Here is a 23,266-nt window from a genome sequence, read left to right on the forward strand (position 1 = left end):
CTAGTTCGGTTTTGATTTTTTTTCTCTTTCTTTTGTCAGTTCACTTAGTAAGGAGAATACATCTAAGGCTTTAAACTTGTAACCAAACAACCAATCTTCCCTGCATTCCACTCTCATCCGTCCCTCTCATCCCCAATCATGACACAGATCTCAAATCCAACCTAAATTTCTCCATTAATTTCTCTTCTCCATCAAACCCAAACCTACCCACTCATACCTAAACCTCTCATCAACCATGGCAACACCTATGCATTTGCTCATTCATTGGTCGCAACTTGATGCAGTTTCCTTTCCTTGCTGCCAAATTGAAAGATTATAATATGCAAAACCCCCCACAAAATAATTAAAAGAAAAACCCATTTTAATTCAGCAAAATCACAATATAAATCATATTCATTTTAATTCAAAAATTACATGTGAGAGATCGGAAAACCCGGATTAGAATCTTCCAATTTTGAGGGGATTTCGATTCGAAAGGGGCAAGGGAAAATCATGGTTTGGAAGAAGGAATCCGCGAGGAGGATAGGAGAAAACTGGAGAGAGAGGGTGATTTGGAGGAAGAGAGGAAGGAGAGAGATAGACTGAGGAAGAAGAGAGAAAGAAAGCAGGGAGGGGAGAGGGAGTGTTTAAGAAAACCAAGAGGTGAAAACTGAAATGGGAGTGACGGCTACGGTTTGTAAACTTTAGAAATTTTATAAAGTATTAAAGATTAGAATACCTATAAATAACTTACTGGTACAATTATATCAACACAAAGCTTACAGTCAAGTTGGCTTAAAGCAACTATCCCCAACTTTGGAGGGAAGGGGTTCTCGAATCCTCACGCCACCAGGTTTTGTATTTATATATGATTTCATACATCGGTTTGGTTCGGTTTTCGAACCTCAAAAACCTAACCAAACAAACCAGATTTAGTTTGGTTTTTTTTTTTTCGGTTCGATTTTTAGTCCCTTTTTTTTTTTTTTTCAGATTTCGATTTTTCAAACCCACCCCTACCACAAAGGTCAACTATTGACTTTTTATTTTTTTAGTACATTGATATTTTTACTGTAGGAGAAAAGAGAGTTCGGTTAAGCTACACAATGGGTAACCTAATTCGATATCGAAATCGTCATTTATGAGATTTGAACTTAAGACTTCTCACTTCCAAGTGAAAAGGAATACCATCAGTCCGTAATACTGAATGACAATTGTAATTTAATTTGAAAACTGTAATCTTAACCTCAAATTAAATTACAATTTTCGCACTTAGTATGGTTTTGAAAAGCCGCCATGTGGCTTATGCCAAATTTCTCAACTCTAAACGTAAAATATATCCTTATATTTAAGACAAACAACTTCGCAACCTTGGTGCTTTTGTGCGAAAAAACAATTATGAGAACGCTCCTTGTAATTCTTAATTTCTTATAATTGGTTTAATTTTGTATATCAAATCATTTCATTCATAGTTGCAAATCTCTTTTGATGAAGAAATATAGGCAAAAGCTAGCGTCAATGACATAGAATTATTAGATAGATGGGTCAATGGCCACCTCTAACAACACTGATATTGTCCCCAACTCAGTAATTACCACATGTCCAATCCGTCAGGTATGGAGTTTTATCATAAAGGGTCTCGGTATTAGCTGAAGTGGGATTAGGGTATTTAAACTCTTATTTTCTCATAAATATGGTTGATGTGGGACATTTCAACACGCCCCCTCACGTGGGGCCCAATCAATGGGTCACACGTTGGAGATCTACACATCGACAACCACTTGGAGCCAATACGACTCACCCAACACACAGGGTCAAGGGACCCACCATCATTGCGTGTGGCCAAGAAGACCCACCCATCACGTGGCAGTATAGTACGAGCTCGCTCCTTGATTCTGATACCATGTAGAATTATCAGAGAGATAGACCTAAGGTCCACCTCCAACAACACCGATATTGTCCCCAACTTGATAATTACCACATGTCCAAACCGTCAGGTGTGGGGTTTTATCATAAAAGGCATCGGTATTAATTAAAGTGGGATTAGGGTATTTAAACTTTTCTTTTCTCATAGATACGGTCGATGTGAGACATTTCAACACTTACTACACCACGAGTAGGCAAATCGAGCTCCACATCTCTTTTATATATAACAAAATATTTTTTGTGAAAAAAGATGACAAATCTAAAAGATAAAAGTAGATGTTATATGAAAGAAAACAATTGAATTTAAATTTGACTACTTGGTTTGGCTAATCCATTGGAGTGACAAATTTTTTTTATGAGTCAATTGAGTAAGCAATATGTCACGTCGGAATTTATAGTGCAATTTAACCTACTTTAATTACCTTTGGAGAATTTTGGCCAAAAAAAATTACCATTGGAGATTCCCTACACATGAGATTAAGGTGAATAAAGCTCCAAGGTGATTGATGACTGCATTCCCAGTTGTGTACTTAGAAGAGACGGAGCGCGAAAAACAAGCATTTGATCATGTTTAAGTAGCAAGGGTGTGAAGAAGAAACAACCTTCTACTAGGAGGGTACTAAGGTGGGCTTTTGCCAGTCCTATTTGTACTTGTTTTATTATTGATAGGATTTTTACCATCTGCAAAAGTAGAGATAAAAACACTTAAAAATACTTATAAGAGTACAAGGTAATCGTAGTATAGTCGGATTTAGCAAGGTCGTTCTCCACAGGGATTGAATGAATAATTTATGTTAAAACCAAATCTTAATTAATTATTTGAAAACAAAGTTAGAAAAAGATGGTTTTATAACCTAAAATATTAAAAACGAATTTAATTAAAAACAATTAAATAAATTGAGAAAGTAAAGAACACAAAAGAAAATAGTTTTGAAAATAAATTTGAGCACTAGGGTTCTATAGTCACCTTAACAATCCTACACAGTTCTTCCAGTTACTTATGAATTACACATGCATATTTTGAATGTTAGGGTTAAAGTATGTCCTACTTGGAACCTCTAACATAGAACGTATATCTAACATGCAATCTGTTCGTGGTATCCAGATCGAATGTGAACATGCAAGATTTATTAAGTTTTGTAAAACTTTTGAAAAACCATATAACCCTTAAGACATGTCGTTCATCCTAAGAAGTTACACATATTAACCACAACAAGCCTTAGTCAATTCCAGGAACAACCCTCCCCCAAAATTGCATCAAATTACTTTTTTAAATATCCTAATAGTGACCAATCACTAAGACAAATAGATAGTTTCAATACGGTGATTAATAATTCAAAACTTACATGCATAATATCATAAGCAAATTGAAAATAAACTACATATTCTTGCTAAGGCTCATAGCCTCACCCTAGCAAAAGAAATTAGTTACGAACAATCATAAAACAAAATATTATTAAGAACATGGATAGAAAACACCTTGAAAATAAACTTGAATCGTCAAAAGTAGTGCCTTCCCCTAAAGTAATGCGTTCTTCCTTCTCTAATGGCTAAATATCCTTATTTATACTACTACAAAATAAAATCCTACCTAGAAAATGTCTTCTAAAAACTAGGAAACATAATAGAATAAGATAACTAAGAAATAAAAAGTTTCCTAGTTAAACTGAAATTCGGACTGCAGAGAAAATCCATCTTTTAACCAACTAAATCAATTCCGATTTGGTCCCAAAAGGTCTATTTTTAAAGCTTAAGATGTTCCTAACAAGTCGTTAGAATGAATCTTTCTCAAAATATGCCATATTGACCTTCAAAATACTCAAAACGTTTAGAAACGTCAATTTGGGAAAGCTGCGCGCTGGGTCTTTATTTCATTGCCACGGTCAAATGGCTTGGTAGAAAAATTTGGAATTTTGTTACAATTATCTTAAAACATTGACAAACATCATCAAATTGAAATCACTCCAAAATTCATCCGTTTGATCACTTTTTGCTTAAGAGAAAGTCAAATATCATACATTAAAAATACATAACAAAATATTGGTGTTATACACGTTATAAGTAGTATCTCCATTCAATATTATAACCTAATGAATAGAAATTATTTGTACCCGAATTTACGCTATTTGGTCTAATTAGCTTTGATCTAGTAGTTCAATTACCTAATATGGGAATGTACGGCTTACATAGGGTTAGGGCTGAGATCCCGGGCTAATCTAAATTGAAGTACAATGTGGGCCGAAATGACTTTAATGTCGTCATGCCACTATTAGAGTCAATGTGATTTTGTGTTTGCCCATGTTTACGGTTAATGCAATAGTGTGGCCGCACCAATTTATGCAAGTGTAGAAAAGATGAATATAAAGGGTTTAAGATAAATTTAGAATTCTCTACCATCTCACAATTCTCAAATACTACTTTAATTCTTTATTCTTCTTCAAAAAGAGGTATTTATTAGATTACAAATGAGTAATACTAATAAATAAATCAAAACAATCATTTGTCTACAAGACAAGAAAACTTAGACTAAATCAAATCATATCAAAATCCTAATTAAATCTTACAACAAAGGCCCAATACATGTACACAAAGCAAAATGGGACCTTCCAAACAAACCAAAAAAGAGCCCAACTAAAAGTTGGGTCCCAAGAAAACATAAAACTAAAAACAACTGAGGGTTCGTTGCAACCACCGCCTCAACCAACGCTGCTACAACAGTGCATCCCATCCCCCAATCGAGCCTCGCCTCAACAATCCCATCAACCAATTCCAATCTTTAGTCCAAGCACAACCACAAATTACAAAGAACCTGCATCAAAGTGAAAGAAGTGCGTAGAAATCCATGAGCAACACTGCCATCCAAGGCAGACAGTAAAGAGAAGGTGATGGTGTTTGGAACACCCGACCCAGTGGAAGCACTAGATCAGAACTCACCGACTCGACAAGCCGCAAATCGCGGCGAAACTTGACTAAAAATAAAAAATTAGAGGAAGGAGGAGGCGATACACCAGTGGGATGAGAAGAGGATAAATCAAACCAGGAGCCGTAGTCTAGATTTTTTTTGTTTTCATGCAATTTACTTCCCACACTTGTCTCTCAATTTCTTTACATTCTGTAATTTAATCAACGCATTGTATTTCAATCTTTTACTATTGCAAATTTAATTCAAGCACTCGTTTTTTTAGTACATCGATATTTTTACACTAAGGGGAGGGGGAATTTGGCAAAGCCATACAATAGGCAACCTAATTTGGTATCAAATTCGCAATCCACAAGATTCAAACCTAAGACATTTCACTTCTAAGTGAAGAGAAATATCATTAGACCGTAGTACTGAGTAGTTAGCACTCGTCTTTTGAATTCTTTAATTTATGCATTTTACTCTCAGTCTTGTCTTAATTTTATTTACCTTTATTTCTACGCACTAGTTCTTCATTTAATTTATACTTTCTCATAAGTAGGTTAAGTTTAATCTTGTATATTCTCTATTCCTTTTTCTCATTCCATTTTCCCTCCCTTCCATCCATGTCATCACTTGGTTGTTCGATCAAAGCCTTTGAATCTGAGGTAGAAAAAAAAAGAGAAAATGTTACTTGCTCGGCGGCTTACATTTTTTCTACGTCGATCATTCTAGGCCACGTGGTGGCACACTCGCACATCTAAATCAAAGAAGGATAAAAAATCCTTCTAGGCAATCCGGCCCGGCCAAAAAGAGGAAAACAAAAACCAACAGAACTACTCTTGCTAGCACTTGGAGAAACTCAACAAAAAAAAAAAAGGTTTTATATTTCCGATCCAAGTTAATACTCTAGCGTGTTTTAATTATATGAACATTTTATATTAACTGTTATTTCTGTACTGTGTTATGTACTACTTTGGAAGTTCCAACAATAAAAAACGGTCCTTTCAAATACTATTTGGTGGAGATACATAATATAAAGAGATGATTATAAAACGGAAATAAAATTCTAAAAATAATATTTGTTCCTTTATTTGATCGTGTAATTAGTATTACAAATTCTTGACAACAGCAATGTGTCAAGCTCCGCGGAATTTATTCTTCTTCATTATTGTTACATAAAGAAACAGATATCATCATCTGCATATATAATCCCATTTCGTGCTTATGGGCAGAAAGTAATGACGTAGTCAGGTCCACCACTGCAGGTAAATGTGCTGTTTTTATCATCATAAGCGTAGCTATAAGCTTGAGGGCACTGCTTCTCAAAGATCTCAGAGTACTCTGTGGGAGGACATGTCTCCGGCGTATTATTCGGCGGAGTGCAGCAGTACTTCGAATCACCAAACGCAAGGCAAGCGCTTTTGCAACTGATGACACTCCCATCAGCCGCTTTCACTTGAAGTTGAGCCGGGCACTCCTTGTTAACATTGGCAGGGCAAGACGAGGGCTTGCACTCGCCCGTGCCACCTTGTGGGGCGACAGACATAGGCAAGTTGAAGCCGTCAACAAGGCTAACATCATAATAATCTTGACCCCCGTTTGCTGCAATTGTGATTTCAACTAAAGTTGCTGGTGGAACTGCGCCTGCCCCGTTGCATGCGACCTGGCCAGAGCCACAGTCTGCAGTTTCACAAGTGAATTTTCCAGCGGCGTCCGTGGAGCATCTGGTTCGGCCCCAGAAGCGACCAGACCATGGAGATGGAGCGTCCACTGATTGGCTAGCTTTGGATGCTAGTTCGAAGCCGGTGAGTGATAACTGAGGTTTTTGGTCACCGGTTAAGGTTCCTGGCCAGACAGTGTTGGGGCAGTTGTTTGTGAAAGTGATTTTCGCTGCATGTGCACCTGCATTTATGTTCAACATAGAACTAGATACTAAGAATATTGATACTGAAAAATCTACATACAATTATAAATATATCTAATCTCATGTTAGCCGCATTGGTTAGTTCACTTATATGTATCCGGATTGAGAACTTTTACGGTATCCTTTTAAAAAGTACTAGTACTCCTTGTTTTAATAAAATTATTAGTGGACGTCACAGAATTATCCATCATCGTTATTCTCTCTTAGACTTCCTACTTTCACGTTTAACAGTATTACAATATAGTGCGGACTAACCCCTCTCATATTTGCATCAGGCAGGCATGCATACAATATACTAGAGACTAATAGGAAACAAAAAGAACAAAAAATATAATGAGAAGTTTGTATAATATTACCTGAGAAGAAGAGGATGGCCAAGGTGAGGCCGAGGAGGGAAGCTACTTGGCTCTTCATCATCGACATTGAATATGTCTTAATTGCCTGTTTGCTGCTAATTTACTTACTTCTGATTTGATGATAAACTTAGGAACCAAGGGGGGGTTTATATAGGCTTAGAGCGTGCCTAACTTTTTTGATCTTTTGCACTAGTAAGAATTACGGGTCTAAACTGCAATGGGAACTAGGAAAACGAACGCGCTGACTAACAAATAGATAACAATATTTGGTCTTGGAATGGTATGGTTATCATCCTTGACCTGCAATTACTCCCTCCAAAAATTCATTTTTAATCCAAAAATTAAGAGTCATTTGATAATCATTTCATTTTTAAATTTTAGTTTTTATTTTTATGTTAAAAAAGAAGAAGAAAAATATGGATGAAATGAAGGATATAGGATGAAGAAAGAATGGTGAGACCATGAGAGACATAGAAAAATGTATAAAAAAAGTTTCATAAAAAAAAAAGAAAAAAAAGAATTATGTTAAGCTTTCACTTTCATAAATTTGTTTCATTCATTCTTTTTTGTTTCTTTTCCTCCCACCACTCTTCATCATTCATCATTTTTATGTAAACTTCGTATCTCAAAGTATAAAAATTAAAAACTAAATGATTATCAAACATATCTTATTATGCAATGTAATATGTCTTATTTTTTTAATGAGATTCTAACAGTGTCATGCAATGTTAATCACCAATCACATATTATACAAATGGTTTGTAAACACATTTTCATATAATGGAAAAATGAATGAACAATATAGTATTATAATATGAGTTGAGTTGATTGATCATGCGGGCTAACTATTCATCTAGTATTGCAGTCTAATTAGCTATATTTCTTTTCACTTGTTTGTATGAGATTTCAAATTTAACTCACATAAATCACAATAACGTATTATATTTATACTGAGTTCAATATTTAGTTAGCAGATGAATGACTCGTTGTGCGGCCTATCCAATTTTTATTTTGATTAGAGTAGAATATCTCTCTCTTAAAATAGAATATCCTTTTTTTTTTCTGGTACATGCAGCTGTATTAGCAGTACATGTCTCTTAGTTAATTAATATGATCCATAAATGTTAAATCCTAAAGAGATCAATTATAAGGTTTGATTAGTCATCTCATGATTTTGAATTTTTGACAAACAAGCTACACAGATGGCTAAGCTTGCGCCATTTGTGCACCGTGATAGACGGATCGGGCTGCCGTGAAGGAGATGAACAAGTGCTAGAATGCTTGAATTGTCAGCTTCGATTTTCCTCATCCTCTCCATTTTTAATAATTTATATACATAAGAGGAGGAGCACATCAATGGCATGTTTACGTAATGAGTTATAATGAGAAGAATGAGAATTGCACTCATTCTCGTTTATTGGCGGTGATTCGAATTAAACATTTACAAAAGAGTGATGTTAGGAAAAATAAAATGATAGATATAATTTTATAAACTAAATAATATGAGAATTAATGATTGAATTATTACTTAAATATTGATATGCGTGCTTATTCGTATTGATGATATATTATTTAATCTGCGAATTTTGTTTACAAATTTAATCTTTCTAATATTACATTTTTTTTTTAAACGAACCTAGTATTACCGTTTACAAAATCAAGAATAGGAGGAGAGAGAGGAAATTGTTGGGGCAAGAGAGTGCGCAAGGGGAGCTGGCTGGTGGTGACATATGAGGTGGCGAGTGGTGATTAGTGACACGAAAGGTGGTGGCCATGGGTTAAGGGGTAGGGAAGAGAGATGGGGTCATGGTGAAAAATGAAAAAATGGAGACGATAAAATGGGGCAGTATATGCCTCAATAAAAGATAAAAAAAATGAAAAAAAAAACAAAAGTTTTACTAAAAACAATTATTCTCTCTACTAAAATAAAATAAAAACAATAAAATTTTACTAAAAATAATTAGAGTATAAAATAGGGGAATTTTAGTAATCACATTAGTTTTCATTCTGATTTATGTGAATTAGTAAGCAGTTTTATAGATCAATGTCATTTTTTACTCCGATTCCGCACAATTTTAGTAAACTACTCTAACATGAATCTAATCTGATTCCACCTCATCTCAATTCTTCTTCAATTCAATTTCTCCTTAATTCAACTCCCCTCAATCTGATTATGGATTAGTAAACGAGCTGCAAAATAGTGAAACATACAAATATCTCTAAAATGCCATCACTTGATAGAAAAAAACAATGGACAACTACTCAAATAAAAAAAAAGAACAAAATAGTATTTACATGTTTTGAATGCATCTTCAAACTCACATTGTGGATGGTTAATTATTCTTCTTCCATTTTTTATTTAAAAAATGTAATTAAATCTAAGGCAACATAAATAAAAATTAACTTTAAATTTAAAAAAGTTCAATTGCTACGCTTACAGTTACTTCCAAGTAACAGATGTGGGAATCCGTAGACTATTGTGTTTGCTCTTAAATTGCTTGTGTGACAAGTTTACTAATATAATTTGAAGTAAATTAGTGGTTTGCATTACTAATATTAACTCCCTATCTATAGTCTCCTCATTTATTTGTGGTTAAATAGGCTTTGGTGTAGTAAATTAGTGGAGCATTCAAACAAAAATACAAACAGAATTACTGCATTAGTAAAATATTTATCTACCAGACGACGTATTCAGTTATGGACAATTATACGTGGCTTTATCAAGAGGAGTTTCAACATCTACAACAAAAATTTTGGTAAATAAAGGAGAATTACATGGTCCACAAGGAGTCTTCACAAGAAATGTAGTGTACAAAAATATTTTGCTTCCTTCGAATTCATGATATGGTTATGGTCTTTCTTTTAATGTTTAATTCCCTTTTCAACTTTTAATGCAATTATATTCCATATAATGCTAATATTTGATTTTAACCAAACTCAATAAATTTTCAAAAGGACAGAACGATATGAGTTAAGAATATGTTTTGCTGTCATATGTATCAAGGTCAATTAAAGTTCTTGGATTGTTATAATACTTTTTATTTAGCTTTTAGTTGCAACTAAATTATAAGGATTTTCTCTGTTTGGTTTTACAGATTCTAGGCAAAAAGAACATGAATAATTTTAGGAATGCGTCTCTTCTTAAATATTGTTCTAAATGTTTAGGATACTATTTTTCCTGCGTTCCAGATTTTGTCCCACCAGGTTTTGCACGAACACTGTTTCAATTTCACAAATATTTCCCTCAACTTTAGTAACTTTCCGCTCCCTGAAAGAGGTGGATAATCGTGGCTTCCACTAGTTGTTCCCCTTAAAAAAAAAGAAAAACTTAAGTAAACTTTAAATTCCTACCTGTATTATTAGAGATGATAATCACCTTTCTTTTATGTTTCAAGAAATTGAAGCAATCCACACATATAAATACATCTAAAATGTGTAAGTGGCACGTAGCGCGCCATGATTAAAAAACCGCCCTTCACATGCTCGTGAGTGAGTGCAGGAAGACTAGTATAATTATTAGGATTCAAATCTTGTATTTTTGTGAATAGTCTGCATGTTCATATTATTTGATAGTTTTGGATTTGTGGTTTGTAAGCACCAATGTGTATTCTTTGTCTTTGAAATTTTGTGACAGTAACTAGTCACTGTGTGACTTAGTCGGTAGGTTTAGTACATATGAGGAACCACGTGCTTTTGAAAAAGAAAATTTTATTTTAGTACATATTATCCATAGGTACAAGAGGAACCACATGCTTTTGAAAAAGACAATTTTATTTTAGTACATATTATCCATAGGTACAAGAGGAATCACATGCTTTTGAAAAAGAAAATTTTATTTTAGTACATATTATCCGTAGGTACAAAAGGAACCACATGCTTTTGAAAAAGAAAATTTTATTTAAACTCATACAACCTCTTTGTATACTGAACTTATTCTTTGCAATCATATTATTTTTAAGGGATACTTTGGATGCAGTCTTTAATCCTTAACATTCTTTGACTAAAACCTTAATGGTATTCAAAGTTTGATCAAAATCCCTTGACTTGGTATACCTCATTATATTACAATTAATATTTATATTTTTATAGTTTTGACATTAATTGTTTGATATTTTATGAGATTTATAATCATATAAATTTAAAATCCCCCATTATAATACTATTAGAAACGGTTATAATAAAAAAATTCAAACATTTTGATTGAATAAATGGATGAAAACTATGTGAAAATAAGAAATAATAAATGGCAAAGAATGTATCCAAAGTGTTAAAAAAAATTGGTACATTTTACAAAAAAATTGGTTTTCACATATAACAAAGTGGTACATTAATAAAGAAGAATGGGTACTGTCACATCCAGGGGGCCCCCACCACATCTCGGGCTTGACTCCACCGTAGCAAGATATTGTCCACTTTGGGCCCGACCACGCCCTCATGGTTTTGTTTCTAGAAACTCACACGAAAACTTCCCAATGGGTCACCCATCATGGGATTGCTCTCGCGCAAACTCGCTTAACTTTGGAGTTCCGATGGAACCCGAAGCCAGTGAGCTCTCAAAAGGCCTCGTGCTAGGTAGAGATGAGAATATGCATATGAGGCTTACATGATCTACTCCACTGGGCGATGTGGGATCTAACAATCCACCCTCTTAGGACAAATTTAGTCCCCGAAATTTAAAATAACTTGTTAAATGTAAAATACTAAAAAAAAAAGAAAACATGGATATAAATAACTTGTTAAATGTTAGATCCCACATCATTATAGTGTTTTCTGACATTGGGGACAATGTCCAGTTTAAGTTTGGGGGTAAAGAGTATAAAAAATGACCAAATTGAAATTTTTTGTACCTTCAACTACGAACTGGTTTCATTTGTTTCTGTGTTGTTGCTTTTTGTTTTCTTAATTAGTTTTGTTTTCATTAAAAAAAAAAAAAAAAATTTAAAAAAAAAAAAAATCGGAAAATTTAAAAATCCAAAAATATTGTCTTGTTTCCCTTATTGTTTTGAATTAGATTTTTGTTAGTTTCCCGACCCAATGATATAATTGGATCAAATTTGAACCATGATCATCAAGAACTTAGTTAACATGTGTTTTGTGAAATTCCTAATTCTCTTGTTAGTTTTGTACATGTTTGACCATCTTTGAAAAACCAAATGCACATAGCCTTGTTAATGTGAAACTAAAGTATGACTTAAAGCTTCATATGTGAATTTAGTGACCATATACATCCTATGTGAGTTTTTTGAGCCTATTGAAAGTGTGTGCATTTTTCATACACTCCTATTCTTTCATGTGTGATGAACTTATGTGAGATACATCTCTAGAACTTGCGTAACGATCTTTCGAAATGTTTGTCATTGATTGCATGAACTTGGAAATGATAGAGGCATTAGGTTTACCACCATGGCCCAAATAACCATGTTTCCCAAAGAAAAATGATATCATTAGATTGCCAATTTGAGCCGTATATGTTGAGCCTTTTATTTCTTATCACCAGATATGTCTACCCTTATACCTGAAACATTTTTTTTTCCTTACCCTTTCCAAGCAAGCTACAATGTGAGATTGTCTTATGAGAAACATTTGTGAAATACTTTGAAGGTGTTTGGCAAAAGAATAAGTGTGGGGGTATTTCATGTTTGTATTTAAAAAAAAAAAAAAAAAAAAAAAGAAAGAAAGATTGTATACAAAGAAAATAAAAAGTTTTTAAAGTTTCAGTTTAAGGGTGTGATTGGAGGTATCAGAAGAATCGTTGGAGAGCTTGAGTTCTTATAAATCTAAACAAAAGAATTGCTTGCAATGTAGCTTGGAACTTGTGTTTACCTATTCTTTCATTTCAATAACCCTCTCCCTAAGCCTCATTACATCCAATAAAAGTCCTCTTGATTTAAGTTTTGCAATTATGACTGTGGAGAAGTGATCTTTATGCAAGCTTATGGTAGAAATTTCACATTTGATTCTTTGAGCAAAACACATTAAAACTAAACACATGTGTGATTGAGTGTATATCCCGTGAGAAGGTTGCTAGTTTGCATATGATGATTTTAAAAATAAAAACTTGAAATTGCATTAGCATGGCTATCTCACACACTACACTTCAAGGATGATTTAAAGATTACTGCTAATATTTGAATTAGGAAGATGAACTTGGATTAGTTCCTTGATGCTAGCTATGGTTCTTGATGATTTGTTTTCTTGAATGAAATTCGATGAGGGTCACATAGAGGGAAGCTAATGTTTTTCATGTTAGTACTTTTTCATGTTTTCTTTGTTTTGCTCGAGGACTAGCAAAAGCTAAGTATGGGGGTATTTGATCGGATCATATTTATATATATTTTTACTTCAAATTCACTCGTCTTTTCTTGGTTAGTTCTTTATATTTTTGAGCTATTTATGTTATTTTTGTGTTTATAGGATCTTTTATGCAAAGAAAATAAAAATAGCACAAATGAGTTTTAAATAATAAACAGAAAAGTGAAACACGGGTGGACCATTAGAAAAATAATGAAAGTGCACTGACAGAGGAATAAAGAGACTAAAAACAGAAAACAAAGGAAGTGAATGGCAGAAAATAAAGAGGATGGCCTGTCCGTTATCTTTCCTGCTTTCAAGTTCAGTTGGAAAAATTAAATAATGGGGACTTACTTTGACTCATCGATTTTCAGGATAAAGAAGCTAATTGACATCAAGGAAAAGAGGAGGTCAGAGAGGGCAGATAAGAGTAGGTGAGAGAGGTGGAAACAGACGGGAGAGCACTGAGGTAGTGCGAAAAAAAGAATAAAAAGAAAGACAGCGTGTGAAGAAAAGAAAACAGAAAGAATAAAATAGAGAGACGTGCGGAGAGAGAAGAGGGGAGCTGCCCTTGCAGCTTTGAAAAAGACTTGCAGCACGCAGAGGAGAGCAGGCTGCTTTGAGTGCAGGAAACGGGCAGACTGGCACTGCACAGAAATGGGGGAGCGCAGGAAGCGCATGTCAGGACGTGGGGACAGTGAGAAGTGAGAAGGAGAGAAACCGAGAGGCTGTTGGGCGCGGGAGAGAGGAAAGAAGGCTGCCTTTTGGGCAGCGTGTGAGACCAGTGAGGAGAGGGAGACTGACAGAAACTGGCGCATGAGAAGGCACGGGCAGACTGGCGAGGAACGAAGAGGACTGCGCAGAGCACAAAGCAGAGGCTTCACTCCATTCTTCTCGGTTAAATCTTTCCAAACTTATGTTTTACTTTTGATTTAATTTGATAAAAATGTGTAACTAAATTTATTTTGGCTAGAGGTTAATTCAAAGCCATGAATATATTTGTAATATGAATTGATTACCTTCAGTTGTGATTTCTGAGTTGTGATTTAATTTGCTTAACTGCTTGATTTATAACTTATTTTTGTATGTCGATTAAGGATGCATACTTAATTTACATGCATGAATTTGATGCTAGAATATAAGTGAATTTCACCTAATCGTTATGAACTTATATTCACAAGTAGTGAAGGTTGCTAGTCACAATCATGTTAAGTAAATTCTTGGCATAAGTTTCATGCAAATCATAGTAACGAGTGCCTCGTCAATGCTTATGTTTTTCATAGAACTTAATGATTCTTGCTTGTATCTCTATTATGCAATTCATGTAGGGAACTTGTAGGGAATGTTTTGGGTTGTCGTATGCAATCATCCAACCCAATAACATTGTGGAAAAACTGAGGGTTAATTAGTGCAATTCACGGTTAATTTGGGGCGTTGAGATTTACAATTTATTGAAAGAACAACTGAAAATCAATTTAGGTTGCATATGTGTCATGTGTGGAGAAGAACCCTCTAGCTAATCCGTCACTTATCATTTCACCTTAATTTCATGTTTTTGTCAATTCTGTAATTTATTTAAGTTTAATTTACTTTTCATCAAAACCAAACTACCCCCATTATTAAATTATATTATTTAGTTAGTTTTCATTGTTGTTAATCTTTTAATTCAATTTCCGTCCATTTCAATTCCTAGTGTCTAATTTGATTGTTTTCATTATTTTGAGTCATTCTAAGTGTGTTTCGAGTTATTAGAGTTTTTAGCCTAGTTTTGTGTCCTTGAGTCTTGTTTAATATTTTTAAATTAATTTAGGATAGATTAGCAATCCCTCCTAATCCCCGGTTTAGAACGATACCCTACTTACATCTATACTACAATTGTCAAAAAGAGGGTTTAATTTGTGTGTCAAGTAATTCTCACATCACAAAGTATCTGCCTATTTTATTTATGCATTAGTAGTTGCATATAATTATGATTGATGCTGCGGACGCACTGGTAAGTGCCAGGTAAGTTTATAAATTAAAAATGTGAGATTACTTCAGTTATACGAGTTATGATGTGATGTGATGAGAGCTCATAAACTTGCACCCAGTGTTAGTGCTCCCGCCTAGAGTTAGGGCACAGTCATTCACGTGATCTTCACCTCCTGCATCGTATGCTCACCTTGGATCTAAGTTAGGTGCACAGGCTTGTCGTACATACCACTTTAGTTGGTTTCGACTCGTAGGTGACCCACGATTATTCGCACAGCTTTCATGTGATCATAGCATTAGAGCATATTTACTTTACACCTAGTCTTGTCATACAGACCACTGTAGGTGGTTCCGACTTGTGTGCATGATTTGATTTGATATGATTAAGATTGGTTATGAGCTATATACTCAGCAGTGCAGTTTGAGTTAAAGAGATTTGGCTGATGCGATATTTGACATTTATATATTTTTCCTGGTTTACCTATAACATTGCATTGAGATACTTTGGCATGATATACTTCTATGAATTTTCATCTTGAGTATGATTTCGGATATAACTTATTATTATTATTATTTTCTAGGAAATTATACAGGTTTTACAGCGAGGGTTTAGAACTTCTGAGAAATGAAATGATTTTGAAATGCTTTGTTTTTGCCCACTCACACTTTCTGTTTTGGCCCCTCCAGGTTTTAAGTAGAAGTGCTTTGGTGGATCACGAGGATTCTGACGGGGGTTCTGACAGAACATCACCATGTAGGATCACCCTCGGGTGTTGTATTATTAGTACTTGTCCTGCTTGACTACACTTGGACTATTTATACTCTGGTTGTGTATTTCGCACTTAATCTCTTACTAGCACTCTATCTTAACTAGTTTTGCTAGTAGTTTGATTTTTATTCCTTCGCAATTCCCTTTTATCTCTATTGCTTCCGTACTGTGCACATGGTTACGTCATTCCCACGTGACGGCCAACATGCCCTGATGTAGGTCGGGGTGTGTCAAAAGGAATATATTTAAAAATAAAAATATTTTATTATTCAAATAATTAATGATATTATTAATACCCAAAGAACATTGATCAAAAATTGAAAATGAATAGGATTTTAATCAATGGAGTAGCAAAAAGAATGATGTGAACCTAATTTCTCATATTTTTAATTAAAGAATGAATATCTAGGGAAGGACAAAATACCCACGAGTATGAGTAACCGTGATTACTTGTCCATTTAAAACTCACGGTTACGGTTATGGGTAATCGTTTAAACAAACAAACGGTTATGGGTATAACCGTTTACTAAGTAAAATTTAAATGAATATTTAAGAGCATTACCCGTGGTTATAATAGAATACCCATTTAACTGTTTATTTAATACATAACTAAAAATCCTAAAATTATTTGATCTCTCCCAGACTCCCGCCGCTCATTTTCTGTCCTCGGTGCCCTCTTTCTCATCTCCAACTCTCTCTCATCTTCGCCAAAACAGTCGAAGTTTGATTAATTTCAACAGTGCAACTATCACCTGTGACAACAAAATATAAATATAAATATATTTATATAGGGTAGTTCTATATGAAATCAGAGATTTGCACGTAATATATATATATATATATATATATATATATATATATATATATACTGGTCAACAAAAAATTTCTTTAATTTCAACATCCTTATGGATGCAGATGCATGTCGCTCAAATGGGAATTCTACTCCCAAACTTTCTCAGATATACAAATTTCTTTTTTAATTTTTAAATTGTTAAAAAAATATGTAGACAGATAAAACAAGGGTAAATGGATTAAAAAAAAGGATAAGAGGGTTAAAAAACGGATAAACGGGTAAACGGATATATGCGGTTATGATTAATCCGGTATATGGTTATGGGTATGGTTAACCATTTATAAACGGTTATGAGTATGAGTATAATCTTTTATGCAATTACTCATTGGTTAAACGTTTATGCGGGTAAGAGCTTAAACGGTTATGGATAAATAACCATAGTTACCTGTCTGCTATAACCGTTGTCCATCCCTATGAATATCTCTTTATACTCAAATTTACTATCTAAACTAGCTTCACAAACCTAATTCAAAATGTAAATTGATCTTTACACTCATTTAAAAATTAAAATCCCAAACTGAATAATTTGGTGAAGTTTCTACTTGTTTATGGGAATGAAAACTTTTTGGACTTCGACTTCTGTAGACAAGTTGAATAATTTGATATAGTTTCTACTTATTTATGTCAAGTTGAATAATTCAATAAAGTTTCTAATTATTTATGAATCTTACGTATAAACGTTATATATGCATCCAAAAATGTAAAACTTTCTTGTGATTCGTTTACTCTCTACTTGCTGCAATGACTAGGCCAATCTAAACACTGCCAAAGACAACACCAATGTATGCACCCACGCACACAATGCAGTCCACCTCGTCTACTTTTCATGTCCCTGTGGTTTTATTTTGCGGAGTAGGATCCTTTTCCCTCTCTTTTTTTCCCTCCCTTTCTCTCCCCTCCTATTTGAACGGTTACGGTTAAGTCAGGCTAACATCTTATATTAATTTTTTATAGCAAGAGAAAGACAAAATAAGAGAATGTGAGAGGAGGGGATGGAAGAGGATGGAAAGAGGAGGGGAGAGAATCGTAGTCCTTATTTTGCAGCATAAAGTGTCTGCTTTTAGATGCTTTCCTCACCAAGGAATTCAAGGTCATGGCTCCTTGGATTGCGGTAGGATTCTCTCCGGATCCACTTTATAGGGATTTTAGGGAATCCTCACATCTTAACCATTCATTGTATATCTTGTGGCTAGTTTTCGTCATGTACTATTTATGCTTAATTTTAAACAAAAAAACTTAAATAATTTCTGACCGCACGATACACGATGAATGGTTAAGATGTGAGGATCCCTAGAATCCCACAATTTAGATCCGAATGGGATCCAATTCATTATCCAAGGATTTGGGCGTGGGTTTGATAAATTTCAATTTTATTGTTAATTTCATTTTGTATTCGATGATAATTATGTAATAGGATAAAAAAGACAATTAATACGTGTTTAAATAAAATTTCCCTTTTCACAATCCAATTACATTTTTTAACTAATTTTTTTTAATATAGTAATATATTTATACCAAAGAAGTTGATGAATAAATTGGTTGCAAAGTATTAATTTTTTTTTAAATTAAGGTTTTAGAGACGATACGTATGTAGTCTATCTCATAAATTCTACAAATTAATTTGACTTTTTGACATTTTCCATTTCGTTAAAGGAGCAGTTATCTCCCGTATACAGTGACAGATCCAATAAATAATATTAGGGTGTCAATAAGAATAGTGCGTGTAGCACACATATTCTTTTTGAACAAAATAACATGCAAATTGGCATTTCATTAGACCTTGGTAGGCCTGAGATCATTTGCCAAGTAATATTGCACGTCTGTTGATAGATGTTAACAGCTTCCGAACGAGCATGTCAACTGATGTCAATAGCTGTTGAGTGAGCATGCCGACAGAGGCCAACATATACAAGGAATACAAAGGCATGAGGCTAGCAACTACCCTGCCCAATACCCCCACAAGCAATTCATTGAGCATTTGGAATGTAGCTTTGAAGGGCATCTCAAATTTACAAATGGTAGCACCCAGCTTTTTGATAGAGAATTTATGAGCTTGGAGGAGTCAGCTGACCCACCTTATCTCAAGGTGGATCCACCCTGATCATATAAAAGGTATATCGAATTTCAATTTGTAGAATGAATTTCACAAAAGCATAGAATTACTTGAACACCCTTGCAACCAAGAAATGAATAGATAAGTTAGACTTGGTCACACCATTTTGGTATTAATTAATGTATCTTTATTCCCTAAGTTAAACTTGAATTAAATGGTTCCACTTTTAATTATATAATTTTTTTTTTGTAATAAAACTCACACCTATCGTGATAAAATGTAAATTGAGAGAAATTATTTGTATGATTATGAGTGAGCCGCTAGCTTGTTTCCTGAAATCTTGACCTTGCAAACTTTCATGAATCATGATATTGATTTTGTAACAAGTAGTGCTATATTTATCATCCATTTGGACCATCATTTGTACTAATTTTTTAATAGAAGTAGGGTCCTCTAACACATAAAGGTCTCATCTCTATTAGAGAGATGATACAAATAGATGGTATAAATAACTGTTGAGAATGAATCCTATATTGATGAGAGGAGGGACCTTGCATGTGCTTGTAAGTAGTTGTGTTATTCTTCATATTACCAATTGGTTTTAGGGTAGAACCTCAACTTTCTCCATGGTATCATAGTAGGTTGTCCTATGTGTGAAGCCTAATGGGCACACGTGCCCCACGTCACCTGAGTTGTGTTGTCCATGCCATAAGTTTGTAGTTAGTTTGAAAGGTGCCCTTGTGGGGCCTTTGGTGTAGGCCTTAAGGCTCACAATCAAAACTAACTAATATCTGAGTGTGCCACTATTATCTTAGTATAACAGATTGTTGAATAGGTGTGATTTAAGTTGATTACTTGCGCCCCAAGTTACTTAAACTTCTTATTATCAAAAGATTGTTTCAAATGGGTTAAGTCTGCATTAAGTTCTTTTTCTTTCCTTGTAAACAAGGGCTTTTAGTTCATAATTTTGTATGTCCAAAACGAAGGGAGTTCAAGGCCCTATTAACCACTTCCTCAATCATAGTTTGCTTTTTAATGAAACCAGGTTTATTAACTTAACCAGACTTAAATACAAATGAGACTCTTGAGTGAAAACAGTTGAAAATGACTTGAATACATGATGGAAAGTACATTAAGCGATAAATATACTAAATAAAAGTACAAAACAAAGAGACTTGGGCAAGATTTAACCATGTCGGGTAAGGTTGAACTTCTTGCAACCACTTTCGTTTATGTTTACAGAGGTTGTATGCTAAAAAGGATGAAAGGTAAATAGGTTTTACACGAGGGAATCGATACTACAACACTAAGGGAAGGTAGCAGTACACTAGACAAAAGATGGCTTTTCTAAGGGAACTATAGCTAAAATGACTTAATCTGGACAAGTTTAAGCTTTTTGGGTACAAATTGGCTTGAGAGCAAAGTTTGTATGTCTTTTGATTGGTTGTTTGAGTGTCCTTGTCTCGAGTGTCATTTTCTCATTTTATAGGCCATTTGGCCCGACTACCTTGGCTTTGTTCTTGGCCAATGACTCTCGGAGGGCAGTGAGTCATCATTTATTTACTTGTTATGCCACTGGAAAGTGCTTTTTGGCTAATAGTGAGTTGGTCTCTGTCACCTGTCATTTCAATCATAGGCACATGACCTATGTCTTGGCTGAAATGGCTTCAATTTGCTTTAGGCCTCTCGATTGGGCTTCGGGCAAGCTTCCATTTTACTTTGGCATCCTTGGGCCTTACTAACACAAAGGCCAACATTAAATATTAACCTAAACAATGCCCCCCTTAATCATTGTTAAGTCTGCCAATCGAGACATTAATAATGAGGTGATTGCCTGGAATAAGAAGAATGGAATTATTATGATTAAACACTAGCTGCATGCTTTAACTCGGGACTTGTACCACTTTTAACATCCATTTTCGAATAAACCTTTGCACCCACGATCTCCAACATTAACTAACTACCCATTATATAACCTCCATTTAAATTCTCAACCAACATCTCAAGCAATCCTTATTCTCTGAGCTTCTAGAATTTCCAGAATTCTCTTGCCTTCGCAGTTCTTCCTTGCTTTCTGCCTTCAACCTTCTTCACTTTCTTCCCAAAAATCGACCAATGGCACCTAATGCAAGTTTGGCGAAAGGATCGTCAATTTGCATTGCTGACTCAACGACTTTCATCGCCTTCGGGCTGGCCTAAACTCATTAATTTTCTTCAAAAATTGAGGGGTTCATTTCCTGGTGTCAGCCTAGATTGCCCGAGTCCTAATTGCGGTGGAAAATAACATGCTCGCAGTTAATTAGTTTACTCCTAGCCTCTACTCCGCTGAGGCTTTCCATTGATGGAGGATGAGGCTTGGTCAAAGTGGGTAGACGAGCTCAAGCCTATTTAGAAATAGAAATGGATGGCCAATAGGATCTACGAGCTCATCATGCTCTCCAAGGTCACTGTTATTGCCAAGCCTGAGCTCCTAACCACAACTCTTCTCTTTTGGAACAATGGAACCAATACATTCAACTTCAGAATGGGTCCCATGTCTCATATTGTCCTTGACATGGCTTAAGTTTTCGGACTAAGGCCCTCGGGCAGATGCATGGACGTTACCCACGATTGGTCCTCGCCTTATTGCTTGACTGCTAAGAGCTCGGGTGCCTCAAAATCCATCATTCGTCTGAAGTATAACCCATCCACTTTCAAAAGCTATGAGATGTCTTTTGTGGGCTTTATCCTATTTTCAAAGAAGACTTTCAGACCGCCATCTTCCACTGTAGATAGGGCTCAGGAACACATGTACTTCCTCATTTATTGGTTGAACAAGCATATGTTCCCAAACAAGTCCAAAAGAATGAAGCTAGAGTGGGTTCCTTTGCTGAAGGCCTTACATTCTTTCGATGACGTGGCCAATGAGCCCTTCATCTTGGCCCATCTATACCATATTCTGTACGAAATGACCAAAGGTAAGCCATTTGAAACTAATCTTAACTGGCCAACCTGGATGGTCTAGCTATAACTCCAGTAGTACTTCCTCGAGTTTTGGGCGCTTAATCTAGAGTTCCCCAAATGAGTAGCTCCAGCTCGCAACTTAGCAGAGGCTTCTCTTACAAACCATTCAACCTTGCATGCCTCTACTTCTTCAAGGTTTGTCAAACTCGAGTAGACTTGGAGTGGGGTGTCTCCGTGCTAGAAAGTATCCATGGTTCTCACACTAGATCTTCCAAGATGCCTTTGGAGAAAATGCAAGCGACCATTGCAAGGAGAAATTTATAAGCTGCATCCAACAACAGGAGCTGGCTTAGGGAATGCGCAGCGACCGCATAGGCTATGATCGCGGGCTAGAAGTCTACCACCTCAATTTCTGTGGTAGGCAGCTAGGGTTCAAGTAGGCCATCCTGGTGCCCTACTTCAATTCCATGCACAGTGGAACCTTATTCCACCTCCGCTTTCCCTCTGACATGACTTTTCAGGTAGCTCGGCGTAGCTTGGAGGTGATGAGCAGAATCGCCCACAAGCTCGTGGCGTTGAACTTTGAGTGCACTCCATCATTTTCCACTTGATGGGAGGCTAAATGGTCAAAAAAGTACGATATAGACATCAGATAGGCACATGATCTTCTCTTCAGGCAAGTCTTCTTCAAATCCTTCGCAAAGAAGGAAGAACATGAGAACTGAAAAGAGGTGATCAACGAAAAGAACCAGCTCATTCTTATAGATGCATTACCTTATTACTTCTATTTTTCTTCTCCTTGCGATATTTCCATCACCTGTCATTTACTAACCCTTATTTTGGTCTTGCAGCCCAAGGCAACACTGAAGAAGCGGATGTCGGGCCAGAAGAAGAAGTTGCAGATGTTCTGGTTCTCTAAGAGGCCGCTGCTGAGGCAGCAAGGAAAGGGGCAGGGTTAGCTAAGCTGTTGGAGATGCTGGAGACATTTTTGATCTCTTTAACGATTCAAAGGCCAAGGCTGGGCATAAGGTAGAGACGCTGGCACTTCGGCGGGCAAAGACGACCGTAGTAGAATCTTCACAGTCTGAGCCCGAGGAACGGCCTCAACCTCGACTTGCTTTGCCTGGCCCGAGGACAACTCCAACCAGGAAGAGGACTAGGTCATAGACTTCTCAATCTTCAAAGCTCTCATTTGCCCATCTAGCTGAAGCGGGCAGAAAGAAACAAAAATCCTCCAGTAAGTGATTTTAGCTTTAGTCTTCTTTTCGCAGTTTCGACTTTCCACAAGTTTGAACTAACACT

At 35.4% G+C, this 23,266-nt stretch overlaps 1 protein-coding gene across 1 annotated transcript; it reads right to left on the minus strand.

Moving 5' to 3' along the window:
• Positions 1 to 5,874: 5,874 nt before the first annotated feature.
• On the minus strand, positions 5,875 to 7,201 carry LOC103411735 (thaumatin-like protein 1a). The gene is given in 2 exon segments (NM_001328785.1): positions 5,875 to 6,706; positions 7,085 to 7,201. Coding segments are annotated over 2 exon segments (741 nt in total). The 5' UTR covers positions 7,146 to 7,201; the 3' UTR covers positions 5,875 to 6,026.
• Between the last annotated feature and the right edge of the window lie 16,065 nt (positions 7,202 to 23,266).

Source organism: Malus domestica, chromosome 09 (assembly GCF_042453785.1).
Source record: "Malus domestica chromosome 09, GDT2T_hap1".
In the NCBI taxonomy this organism is placed as follows: domain Eukaryota; kingdom Viridiplantae; phylum Streptophyta; class Magnoliopsida; order Rosales; family Rosaceae; genus Malus; species Malus domestica.